Source organism: Salmo trutta, chromosome 23, assembly GCF_901001165.1.
Source record: "Salmo trutta chromosome 23, fSalTru1.1, whole genome shotgun sequence".
In the NCBI taxonomy this organism is placed as follows: Eukaryota; Metazoa; Chordata; class Actinopteri; order Salmoniformes; family Salmonidae; genus Salmo; species Salmo trutta.
The window spans coordinates 34,015,579-34,029,177 of NC_042979.1; the positions used below are offsets into that span (position 1 = coordinate 34,015,579).

Genomic DNA, 13,599 nt, shown 5'->3' on the forward strand with positions numbered 1-13,599 from the left:
AGGGACTATATAAAAGAGGATGGAGGAGAGGAAAGGGACTATATAAAAGAGGAAAGGGACTATATAAAAGAGGATGGAGGAGAGGAAAGGGACTATATAAAAGAGGAAGGAGGAGAGGAAAGGGACTATATAAAAGAGGAAGGAGGAAAGGGAATATATAAAAGAGGAAAGAGGAGAGGAAAGGGACTATATAAAAGAGAAAAGGGGAGAGGAAAGGGACTATATAAAAGAGGAAGGAGGAGAGGAAAGGGACTATATAAAAGAGGAAGGAGGAGAGGAAAGGGACTATATAAAAGAGGAAGGAGGAGAGGAAAGGGACTATATAAAAGAGGAAAGAGGAGAGGAAAGGGACTATATAAAAGAGGAAAGAGGAAAGGGACTATATAAAAGAGGATGGAGGAGAGGAAAGGGACTATATAAAAGAGGAAAGGGACTATATAAAAGAGGATGGAGGAGAGGAAAGGGACTATATAAAAGAGGAAGGAGGAGAGGAAAGGGACTATATAAAGAGGAAGGAGGAAAGGGAATATATAAAAGAGGAAAGAGGAGAGGAAAGGGACTATATAAAACAGGAAGGAGGAGAGGAAAGGGACTATATAAAAGAGGAAGGAGGAGAGGAAAGGGACTATATAAAAGAGGAAGGAGGAGAGGGAATATATAAAAGAGGAAAGAGGAGAGGAAAGGGACTATATAAAAGAGGATGGAGGAGAGGAAAGGGACTATATAAAAGAGGAAGGAGGAGAGGAAAGGGACTATATAAAAGAGGAAGGAGGAAAGGGAATATATAAAGAGGAAAGAGGAGAGGAAAGGGACTATATAAAACAGGAAGGAGGAGAGGAAAGGGACTATATAAAAAAGAGGAAGGGGGAGAGGAAAGGGACTATATAAAAGAGGAAAGGGACTATATAAAAGAGGAAGGAGGAGAGGAAAGGGACTATATAAAAGAGGAAAGAGGAGAGGAAAGGGACTATATAAAAGAGGAAGGAGGAGAGGAAAGGGACTATATAAAAGAGGAAAGGGACTATATAAAAGAGGAAAGAGGAGAGGAAAGGGACTATATAAAAGAGGAAAGAGGAAAGGGACTATATAAAAGAGGATGGAGGAGAGGAAAGGGACTATATAAAAGAGGAAAGGGACTATATAAAAGAGGATGGAGGAGAGGAAAGGGACTATATAAAAGAGGAAGGAGGAGAGGAAAGGGACTATATAAAAGAGGAAGGAGGAAAGGGAATATATAAAAGAGGAAAGAGGAGAGGAAAGGGACTATATAAACAGGAAGGAGGAGAGGAAAGGGACTATATAAAAGAGGAAGGAGGAGAGGAAAGGGACTATATAAAAGAGGAAGGAGGAGAGGGAATATATAAAAGAGGAAAGAGGAGAGGAAAGGGACTATATAAAAGAGGATGGAGGAGAGGAAAGGGACTATATAAAAGAGGAAGGAGGAGAGGAAAGGGACTATATAAAAGAGGAAGGAGGAAAGGGAATATATAAAAGAGGAAAGAGGAGAGGAAAGGGACTATATAAAACAGGAAGGAGGAGAGGAAAGGGACTATATAAAAAAGAGGAAGGGGGAGAGGAAAGGGACTATATAAAAGAGGAAAGGGACTATATAAAAGAGGAAGGAGGAGAGGAAAGGGACTATATAAAAGAGGAAAGAGGAGAGGAAAGGGACTATATAAAAGAGGAAGGAGGAGAGGAAAGGGACTATATAAAAGAGGAAAGGGACTATATAAAAGAGGATGGAGGAGAGGAAAGGGACTATATAAAAGAGGAAAGGGACTATATAAAAGAGGATGGAGGAGAGGAAAGGGACTATATAAAAGAGGAAAGAGGAGAGGAAAGGGACTATATAAAAGAGGATGGAGGAGAGGAAAGGGACTATATAAAAGAGGAAGGAGGAGAGGAAATGGACTATATAAAAGAGGAAGGAGGAGAGTAAAGGGACTATATAAAAGAGGAAGGAGGAGAGGAAAGGGACTATATAAAAGAGGAAGGAGGAGAGGAAAGGGACTATATAAAAGAGGAAGGAGGAGAGGAAAGGGACTATATAAAAGAGGATGGAGGAGAGGAAAGGGACTATATAAAAGAGGAAGGGACTATATAAAAGAGGAAAGAGGAGAGGAAAGGGACTATATAAAAGAGGAAAGAGGAGAGGAAAGGGACTATATAAAAGAGGAAGGAGGAGAGGAAAGGGACTATATAAAAGAGGAAGGAGGAGAGGAAAGGGACTATATAAAAGAGGAAAGAGGAAAGGGACTATATAAAAGAGGAAGGAGGAGAGGAAAGGGACTATATAAAAGAGGAAGGAGGAGAGGAAAGGGACTATATAAAAGAGGAAAGAGGAGAGGAAAGGGACTATATAAAAGAGGAAGGAGGAGAGGAAAGGGACTATATAAAAGAGGAAGGAGGAGAGGAAAGGGACTATATAAAAGAGGAAAGAGACTATATAAAAGAGGATGGAGGAGAGGAAAGGGACTATATAAAAGAGGATGGAGGACAGGAAAGGGACTATATAAAAGAGGAAAGAGGAAAGGGACTATATAAAAGAGGAAAGAGGAGAGGAAAGGGACTATATAAAAGAGGAAGGAGGAGAGGAAAGGGACTATATAAAAGAGGAAAGAGGAGAGGAAAGGGACTATATAAAAGAGGAAGGAGGAGAGGAAAGGGACTATATAAAAGAGGAAAGAGGAGAGGAAAGGGACTATATAAAAGAGGAAAGAGGAGAGGAAAGGGACTATATAAAAGAGGAAGGAGGAGAGGAAAGGGACTATATAAAAGAGGAAAGAGGAGAGGAAAGGGACTATATAAAAGAGGAAAGAGGAAAGGGACTATATAAAAGAGGAAGGAGGAGAGGAAAGGGCCTATATAAAAGAGGATGGAGGAGAGGAAAGGGACTATATAAAAGAGGATGGAGGAGAGGAAAGGGACTATATAAAAGAGGAAGGAGGAGAGGAAAGGGACTATATAAAAGAGGAAAGAGGAGAGGAAAGGGACTATATAAAAGATTAAGGAGGAGAGGAAAGGGACTATATAAAAGAGGAAGGAGGAGAGGAAAGGGACTATATAAAAGAGGAAAGAGGAGAGGAACTATATAAAACAGGAAGGAGGAGAGGAAAGGGACTATATAAAAGAGGAAGGAGGAGAGGAAAGGGACTATATAAAAGAGGAAGGAGGAGAGGGAATATATAAAAGAGGAAAGAGGAGAGGAAAGGGACTATATAAAAGAGGATGGAGGAGAGGAAAGGGACTATATAAAAGAGGAAGGAGGAGAGGAAAGGGACTATATAAAAGAGGAAGGAGGAAAGGGAATATATAAAAGAGGAAAGAGGAGAGGAAAGGGACTATATAAAACAGGAAGGAGGAGAGGAAAGGGACTATATAAAAAAGAGGAAGGGGGAGAGGAAAGGGACTATATAAAAGAGGAAAGAGGAGAGGAAAGGGACTATATAAAAGAGGAAGGAGGAGAGGAAAGGGACTATATAAAAGAGGAAAGGGACTATATAAAAGAGGAAGGAGGAGAGGAAAGGGACTATATAAAAGAGGAAAGAGGAGAGGAAAGGGACTATATAAAAGAGGAAAGAGGAAAGGGACTATATAAAAGAGAATGGAGGAGAGGAAAGGGACTATATAAAAGAGGAAAGGGACTATATAAAAGAGGATGGAGGAGAGGAAAGGGACTATATAAAAGAGGAAAGAGGAGAGGAAAGGGACTATATAAAAGAGGATGGAGGAGAGGAAAGGGACTATATAAAAGAGGAAAGAGGAGAGGAAAGGGACTATATAAAAGAGGAAGGAGGAGAGGAAAGGGACTATATAAAAGAGGAAAGGGACTATATAAAAGAGGAAGGAGGAGAGGAAAGGGACTATATAAAAGAGGAAAGAGGAGAGGAAAGGGACTATATAAAAGAGGAAAGAGGAAAGGGACTATATAAAAGAGAATGGAGGAGAGGAAAGGGACTATATAAAAGAGGAAAGGGACTATATAAAAGAGGATGGAGGAGAGGAAAGGGACTATATAAAAGAGGAAAGAGGAGAGGAAAGGGACTATATAAAAGAGGAAGGAGGAGAGGAAAGGGACTATATAAAAGAGGAAGGAGGAGAGGAAAGGGACTATATAAAAGAGAAAAGGGGAGAGGAAAGGGACTATATAAAAGAGGAAGGAGGAGAGGAAAGGGACTATATAAAAGAGGAAAGAGGAGAGGAAAGGAAAGGGACTATATAAAAGAGGAAAGAGGAAAGGGACTATATAAAAGAGGATGGAGGAGAGGAAAGGGACTATATAAAAGAGGAAAGGGACTATATAAAAGAGGATGGAGGAGAGGAAAGGGACTATATAAAAGAGGAAGGAGGAGAGGAAAGGGACTATATAAAAGAGGAAGGAGGAAAGGGAATATATAAAAGAGGAAAGAGGAGAGGAAAGGGACTATATAAAACAGGAAGGAGGAGAGGAAAGGGACTATATAAAAGAGGAAGGAGGAGAGGAAAGGGACTATATAAAAGAGGAAGGAGGAGAGGGAATATATAAAAGAGGAAAGAGGAGAGGAAAGGGACTATATAAAAGAGGATGGAGGAGAGGAAAGGGACTATAAAAGAGGAAGGAGGAGAGGAAAGGGACTATATAAAAGAGGAAGGAGGAAAGGGAATATATAAAAGAGGAAAGAGGAGAGGAAAGGGACTATATAAAACAGGAAGGAGGAGAGGAAAGGGACTATATAAAAAAGAGGAAGGGGGAGAGGAAAGGGACTATATAAAAGAGGAAAGGGACTATATAAAAGAGGAAAGAGGAGAGGAAAGGGACTATATAAAAGAGGAAGGAGGAGAGGAAAGGGACTATATAAAAGAGGAAAGGGACTATATAAAAGAGGAAAGAGGAGAGGAAAGGGACTATATAAAAGAGGAAAGAGGAAAGGGAATATATAAAAGAGGAAAGAGGAGAGGAAAGGGACTATATAAAACAGGAAGGAGGAGAGGAAAGGGACTATATAAAAGAGGAAGGAGGAGAGGAAAGGGACTATATAAAAGAGGAAGGAGGAGAGGGAATATATAAAAGAGGAAAGAGGAGAGGAAAGGGACTATATAAAAAAGAGGAAGGGGGAGAGGAAAGGGACTATATAAAACAGGAAGGAGGAGAGGAAAGGGACTATATAAAAGAGGAAGGAGGAGAGGAAAGGGACTATATAAAAGAGGAAGGAGGAGAGGGAATATATAAAAGAGGAAAGAGGAGAGGAAAGGGACTATATAAAAAAGAGGAAGGGGGAGAGGAAAGGGACTATATAAAAGAGGAAAGGGACTATATAAAAGAGGAAGGAGGAGAGGAAAGGGACTATATAAAAGAGGAAAGAGGAGAGGAAAGGGACTATATAAAAGAGGAAGGAGGAGAGGAAAGGGACTATATAAAAGAGGAAAGGGACTATATAAAAGAGGATGGAGGAGAGGAAAGGGACTATATAAAAGAGGATGGAGGAGAGGAAAGGGACTATATAAAAGAGGAAAGGGACTATATAAAAGAGGAAGGAGGAGAGGAAAGGGACTATATAAAAGAGGAAGGAGGAGAGGAAAGGGACTATATAAAAGAGGAAGGAGGAGAGGAAAGGGACTATATAAAAGAGGAAGGAGGAGAGGAAAGGGACTATATAAAAGAGGAAGGAGGAGAGGAAAGGGACTATATAAAAGAGGAAGGAGGAGAGGAAAGGGACTATATAAAAGAGGAAGGAGGAGAGGAAAGGGACTATATAAAAGAGGAAGGAGGAGAGGAAAGGGACTATATAAAAGAGGAAGGAGGAGAGGAAAGGGACTATATAAGGGAGGAGAGAGGGATGAGAGGAAGTAATAAAGAAATATGAATTGAGGGAGAGGGGAGGAGGTGAAAGGAGAAGAGGGGAATGGAGAGGAGAAGACTGTAAAGAGGAGAAGTGAAGAGTAGAGAGGAGTAGACCGTAGAGAGAGGAGGTGATGGAGCTTGGTTATGTCCTTACCCACTGTGGGTGTGTTGGAGGCACTGAGAGAGGCGGTGGAGGACAGGGAGGAGGAGCTCTCTGCCCGGGCCAGGGGAGCAGCCGGAGGAGGACTGGCGTTGGACAACGTTTTGGTCGGGCTGAACGGCCGCACCTGGTTGGTTAGGCAGCACAAACCCAGAAATCAACCAATGGTAATGGATACCACTAATTAACCCCATACAGTGTAAATAGCAAGAGTAAAAAAACAAAAAAACAATACTCAATACTCTGATGCCCACAGTTTAGGTTCTCTAAGTCTAGGCAGGTACTTACGTGGAGATTGATACTGGGCAGGTACTCACGTGGAGATTGATACTGGGCAGGTACTCACGTGGAGATTGATACTGGGCAGGTACTCACGTGGAGATTGATACTGGGCAGGTACTCACGTGGAGATTGATACTGGGCAGGTACTCACGTGGAGATTGATACTGGGCAGGTACTCACGTGGAGATTGATACTGGGCAGGTACTCACGTGGAGATTGATACTGGGCAGGTACTCACGTGGAGATTGATACTGGGCAGGTACTCACGTGGAGATTGATACTGGGCAGGTACTCACAATTTCATTGATTCCTGTGAGTTTTCCTGTGGGTAGTTTGGGTCTGGAAGAGGGTCGTGGAGGAGCCACCATGGCCCCAGTTTGAGGGGTAGTGGGTCGGGCCAGGGCAGGCACTGCAGGGAGGAGGAGGGACAAAAAGGAAAGAACTTCCAGTAAGAATCCAGGGTATGATGAGGTAAAACATGCTGCACTATATGTAATATACTTCTGATACAATTCTTAACAGGTTCAGTGCAATTTGAACTTTTTAGACATCACTGAGTCACTCAAAGTAATGCAAAACCATGCATCAACACAGAAGTCACAACATGCACAAATTCTAAAGCATAAAATGAATACAGAACAAAATTTCAATCACTCACAAAACTTTGTGTTAACAATTCTCTAAGGCAAACAAGCATATGCCCTTCAAAACAAAAACAAAAGACACATTAAATGAAAAATACATTATTCAACAAAACATATTGTAAATAAGGTAGAAATAAAATAATAGTTATAAAATCTGGAAACTGCAAAAAAAGAGAAAAAAACGTAGTACAAAAGAGAAAAATGGCAAAGGCAAAACTTTACACTTCACTCAGGGAAAAAAACATCTCAGTTTATGCCATGCTAGAGGTTACCGTTGTGTGCTTGGCTAGCTGCTGCTGCTGCTGCTGCTGCTGCCGCCACCATCCCGTCTGTCAGTGCTGAAAAGACCTCAGAGACAGAGGAGGTGCTGACCTCCACAATCCCACTGCTCAGCGCCATCTTATTATAGGGGTCAGCGGGGTCATCAGAGAAGAAACAGGTGGACCGGCAAGACTGAGGCCTGCCGGTAGGAGGGTTAGACTGGGTCCGGTCGCGGTTGACCGGACCTGTACCCAGACCGCAGCTCTGCTGGTGTTGGACTGGCACAAAGTCGTCGTTGACGTCGATCCACTGGCTCTGGGACCAGGTAAAGGCAGACTGGTTCTCTCCCTGAGGCATGCTGGTTGGGTCTGGGCCTGCGGGGGCTGGGCCTGCGGGGGCTGGGGTTGGATCCTGGGGTTCTATGGGCTCATCCTGCCGGGTGATGGGGGTGCTCTGGCACCGGGCTGGGATGGGCTTCAGGGCCAGAAAGGGGTCAGCTGGTGAGTTCCATGGAGAGAAGGTGGTGGTGGTGGTGGAGGAAGGTAGAGGGGTGACCTCTCCTTTGGCCTGCTGCAGGCCGTCTGCAGGTGGGGGAGAGGAGAGCTCCTGCTGTAACACCCCCTCATCTGTAGATGGCACATGACAGTCCAGGGCAGGGCAGAGTGATGAACCTATACCACAGAGTAAGGAGGAGGAACCATACTAGCTAACATTTACAAAGGTACTCATGCAAACATCTTTATATTCCTACGTCATATAAGGATTTCTGTTGCATTATACTAGTACTTTTTTTTCACTCAAAGAACAAGGCTTGGGGATGCCCATCTACAGATTACTATAATTAAACTACTTTCCATCCATGGAACAGCCAGGTGTAGGCATAGTTCACTGTGAACTGCCATCCAATGCAATCTCTGTGCAACATTAGGCAATGTGAGTGTCAGGCTGTGACAGGAATGAATGCCTGGCATGTTTCAGTCTTAACTGCTAATAAATAGTGTTAGAGGATTACAGCTGGTTGAGAGGATATCAGCTAATCTGACTTGGAGTGTTAGGTCCTCACACCACGCCGACACGCAGTGCCACACAGCCCGCTCAGCTTATCAAAGCTAGGCAGGGCTCTCAATCCAACATGAATTCAGTTATCCATCTTCCTCATTGGATTGGTTGTACAAGGAATACACAACTACAACTAACAGTCCATCACTGAAATCCTACAATAAAAGAGTGGATTGGAGAAAATTGGCACAAACATTGAAGAAAAATAATCACCAAACACCAACAACAACAACAACAAGCAACTGAATAAAACGTTGGATGCAATGTTAAGGCTTTTTGTAAATGAGGTTAGATAGTTGGACACCGATTCAGTACAGCGCAACCGCACAGAAAACACTGGTCTAAATCGGTGCAGCTAGGGCAAACACATTTTACCTGCCTCCCCTGGCAGAAACACAGGGGACTCGTTAATGTGTAGAGGACATAGAGGAATGGAGAGGAAAAGAGAGTCGATGTCTGGAAGAGGAGGAGGCGGGGGGAAATGGGGAGAAAGGAGGGTTAACACAGAGATAGAAAACAACACAGCAACTAAACCAAACCGCAAAGAATGGGCTAAAATAACTACCTGCAAAAGAACAAAGTCAGAAGTCAGAAAGCCCTACATAATCAAATAAAACTATAGCCTAATCATCTCTTTCAGGCTTGCCAAATGACTGACTCTAAAGCAGATGCATGTGTGCAGTCCAGTCAGGGCCAGATGCATGTGTGCAGTCCAGTCAGGGCCAGATGCATGTGTGCAGTCCAGTCAGGGCCAGATGCATGTGTGCAGTCCAGTCAGGGCCAGATGCATGTGTGCAGTCCAGTCAGGGCCAGATGCATGTGTGCAGTCCAGTCAGGGCCAGATGCATGTGTGCAGTCCAGTCAGGGCCAGATGCATGTGTGCAGTCCAGTCAGGGCCAGATGCATGTGTGCAGTCCAGTCAGGGCCAGATGCATGTGTGCAGTCCAGTCAGGGCCAGATGCATGTGTGCAGTCCAGTCAGGGCCAGATGCATGTGTGCAGTCCAGTCAGGGCCAGATGCATGTGTACAGTCCAGTCAGGGCCAGATGCATGTTTACAGTCCAGTCAGGGCCAGATGCATGTGTGCAGTCCAGTCAGGGCCAGATGCATGTGTGCAGTCCAGTCAGGGCCAGATGCATGTGTGCAGTCCAGTCAGGGCCAGATGCATGTGTGCAGTCCAGTCAGGGCCAGATGCATGTTTGCAGTCCAGTCAGGGCCAGATGCATGTTTACAGTCCAGTCAGGGCCAGATGCATGTGTGCAGTCCAGTCAGGGCCAGATGCATGTTTACAGTCCAGTCAGGGCCAGATGCATGTTTACAGTCCAGTCAGGGCCAGATGCATGTGTGCAGTCCAGTCAGGGCCAGATGCATGTGTGCAGTCCAGTCAGGGCCAGATGCATGTTTACAGTCCAGTCAGGGCCAGATGCATGTTTACAGTCCAGTCAGGGCCAGATGCATGTTTACAGTCCAGTCAGGGCCAGATGCATGTGTGCAGTCCAGTCAGGGCCAGATGCATGTGTGCAGTCCAGTCAGGGCCAGATGCATGTTTACAGTCCAGTCAGGGCCAGATGCATGTGTGCAGTCCAGTCAGGGCCAGATGCATGTGTGCAGTCCAGTCAGGGCCAGATGCATGTGTGCAGTCCAGTCAGGGCCAGATGCATGTGTGCAGTCCAGTCAGGGCCAGATGCATGTTTACAGTCCAGTCAGGGCCAGATGCATGTTTACAGTCCAGTCAGGGCCAGATGCATGTGTGCAGTCCAGTCAGGGCCAGATGCATGTGTGCAGTCCAGTCAGGGCCAGATGCATGTGTGCAGTCCAGTCAGGGCCAGATGCATGTGTGCAGTCCAGTCAGGGCCAGATGCATGTTTACAGTCCAGTCAGGGCCAGATGCATGTTTACAGTCCAGTCAGGGCCAGATGCATGTTTACAGTCCAGTCAGGGCCAGATGCATGTTTACAGTCCAGTCAGGGCCAGATGCATGTTTACAGTCCAGTCAGGGCCAGATGAATGTGGTGTATGTGTGTATTAATGGCTGGTAATGTCTCAGTAATGTGCACAGAGAGCTTAAAACAGGTCTTAAAAGGACTTAAGAGTCATCACAGTATCCTAACCAGGGCACTTCACACAGATTTTTTGGCTTTTAAGCTGTAACCTTTGACAATAACGAGATAGTGTTTGATAACATACGTGCCAATAGGCCTTATCGCCAACCCTCTGACCCAAACTAGGTGCCAATTAACTGTGGATTACGATTAGCCCAGGCAATGGGTCAGAGCTAACGTAACTACTTCAACACACACAGTCACACACAGACACGCACAGAGACTCCACACTACATAAACCTTGCCACTGAAACCAGCTTCTCACATATCTGTACTGGAGTGAGAGGCAGGACAGTGTGAACGAGAGAAAATAAACTAAACACACGTGTACATGCAAATACAGAATCCCCCCTACAGCCAAATGCATACTAATCAAAACTGTAACAATAATTCTTCATCAAATAAAAGAACAAAGTTTAAAATAGACAATTGAATAACAAAACTGTAAAATAAAATAAAGTGTAAATAAAATAAATGGGCAAAACCTCCCCACACGACACTTGATGTCAAACTTTCAAAAAAAGAATCAAAAACCAAGGTTACATGACATATTAGAAAGTCATATCAACAATAAACACACAAACAAAACATGTTCAGTGACACAGACACACAAGTTCAGTTTAGGTTGGGAGTGAGCACCCAAAACCAGCCCGCAAAAAGAACAAAAAAAAACCCACTACAATTACCAGGAATCATTTAGGAAATCTGTTTCATTTAGGAAATCTGTTCCAAAATATTCCCACAAATAAAAATAGACATACGTGATAGTGTCTCAATGTAATCAAATACAATCTCTTTTGGTGTCAGCCACCCATAGGAATACATTGAAACGCTCTGTTACGCTTGAAGGGCGGGGCTTACCTGTTGATGAGGATACTGAGGAGGAGGAGCCTCTTAGGGTGGGGGCAGGGCCGAACGGATCCAATGAGAGAAGGTCATTATTGAGAGCAGGTCTACTGCGCAGAGAGGGAGAGGGAGAGGGAGAGGAGAGGAGAGAAGGGCAATCAATGGCGTGTATCAAGTGTTTCTGAGCCAATTTGTATCTATAAAAGTTAGGAGAATCTTTATCCTGTACTTACTCATTGAAACATGTTGACATTCTGGCCTTTCCCAACTCATCGCCTGGTTGAGAAGAGAACATACAAATAACAACCTTAACTTCAGCACACACACAAGGTTACATAGGTGCAGGAAACACCCTGTCCCATACACCCCCACCCAGACAGGCGTTTAAACACACACTGTAGGGAGCAAGAGAGCCCATGCTACAGGATAGGGCTGCAGTGCTCTCTGTGTGGCTCACACTAGTGTGTTAATGTGTTATTTGTACAGTAGCAGAGGTTCCCCACCAGCAAGACATTCCTCTATTGGTCCCAAATATAACCCATTTTATTTTCAGATCTACATCAAACTACATAGCTCTGTGGCAAACAGATAGTGTTAGAAAAGCTTTGTTAAATGTTGAAGATGATCGTTTTGAAGCATTGCTTTATTAGCTAGCATGTTCGTTTGTGTTAGCTTTAGCTGTAGAGTACAGTATTAGCCACAGGGTGGGGGGAGCTGAGGTGGGAGGTGTGGTGGTGGCTGGGGCAGACTGACTAGAGAGGTGACTAGAGAGGTGCGTATAGTACTCACCTAGCACCTGAGAGCCTATCGCTGAGTGGGAATGCATTCCTGACAGCCCTGAGCATGTTTAAAACACATGGCTATGAATCTCTTAACTCTACCAAATATACATAGTATCAGCCTTAAACTCTATCAAAAAGTTGCATTATCAGTCTTAGCTCTACCAAATTGCTAAAATACTTTAAAACTATAACTTGATATGATGGTAATACGAATATCAAAGGATAATAAAGTGATGTTATTTAAACTGTGTATGATGCTACTTAATATATTTGTGATATATTTATTTCTTCATGGTTTACTTGCTAACATCCTCTAATAGCTGACAGTTTGAGACAGTTACGTGACTTGTTGCATTCCTTTACAGACAACTAATTCATTTGTTCAAGCAGAAAATCAAACATAGCAAAACACACAAATTGTAGCCAAAAACTCAGGAGGAAAAATAGCATTTCTGACATGCAAAATAAAAACAAGCAATTAATCATTAATCTTACTCATAGCTTAGAGGGGGAACGGGTGTCCTCTCTCAAATACACACATATAAAAAACTAACTACGTTTACTTTAGCTGAGGATATGTTGGTTTTGGCGAGGTTGCTACGATTTTATTTTTTATTTTTTAAGAACGACCCGAGGCAAGAAAAATGAAGTTAAAAAGTCAAAAATGGTCGCAGCCATCAAACAGAGGAGGTGGAGAGAGAGAGGGAGAAGGGTCAAATAAAATACTCACTGGATTGGTTCCTTCGCATCTGACCCTGAGAATATAAACACACATTAATTAACTACAGCTAGGATGACACACACACACACACACACACACACACACACACACACACAGAGAGAGAACTTCAGCCCTCATCCTCCACAACAACAAAAAGACTAGCAATCTCAAAACATACTTTACTGTACAAAGACAAACTGAATATCAGAGAGAAGTACATTTGAAGTAAATGTAGGTAAAACATGGTTGTATCTGGAATGTTCTTGTCAGTACTTAGATGTCTTTATAATAACAGAGAGTAGGTGATTTAGCATAGGTTCTAGATGGAACCCATCTTCAGTACTGCAGGGTCAATTCACTTCTGCCTGTACACAGTGTCTCAAACTACACGGATTTAAGATGACAGCTCAACGTTCCTCAATGTGTTCCTCTTTCAGAATCAACACTGGCGTAATAACTTACTTCCTGAATAACACTTTCTAAAAACAGAGATATGCACAATACAGGCTATATTTATCAGGTGGCGGTACGGTACTCACAATACCAAAAAACTGTCCCGAACTAAAATATAATTGATACATGGAAAGGTTGAAAAGCGTATTATTAACTATTCCCTGAGGAGAGGCTTTTTCCACATCAGTTTTAAAGAGACAGTAAATCACAGGATTAAGCTTCTCAGACACATACCAGACATTAAACTTAGGGTGAAAAACGCAGCTGCACAGAACAGACAGGACACAGTATCTAACCCCGCACTGCCATCAATCAGGTACGAGAGAGAGAGGAGAGAGGAGAGATATTCAAACACTAACACAGGCAACCAACAGAAGATCTGATGTACTTCTGTGTAACCCAATGGAAACTAAGACCATCAATTCCAATAAAGCCTTTATTGACACACTGAAAACGGAGAGGGAAGGAG

The 13,599-nt window shown here is 43.3% G+C and overlaps 1 protein-coding gene across 5 annotated transcripts in view; it reads right to left on the reverse strand.

Moving 5' to 3' along the window:
• LOC115159857 (F-BAR domain only protein 2) overlaps positions 1–13,599 on the reverse strand; it is an 88,057-nt gene that overhangs the window by 15,450 nt on the left and 59,008 nt on the right. For 2 of the 5 annotated variants that reach the window (XM_029709926.1, XM_029709924.1), the window contains exons 15-20: positions 12,687–12,711; positions 11,964–12,011; positions 11,408–11,450; positions 11,190–11,284; positions 6,560–6,672; positions 5,976–6,108 (exon numbers count right to left, since the gene is read on the reverse strand). In XM_029709926.1, coding sequence (XP_029565786.1) covers positions 5,976–6,108; positions 6,560–6,672; positions 11,190–11,284; positions 11,408–11,450; positions 11,964–12,011; positions 12,687–12,711 — 457 coding nt within the window. Of the gene's footprint in view, positions 1–5,975; positions 6,109–6,559; positions 6,673–7,179; positions 7,840–8,602; positions 8,684–11,189; positions 11,285–11,407; positions 11,451–11,963; positions 12,012–12,686; positions 12,712–13,599 lie in introns of all 5 variants that reach the window. The other 3 variants (XM_029709921.1, XM_029709923.1, XM_029709925.1) reach the window with 3 other exon arrangements.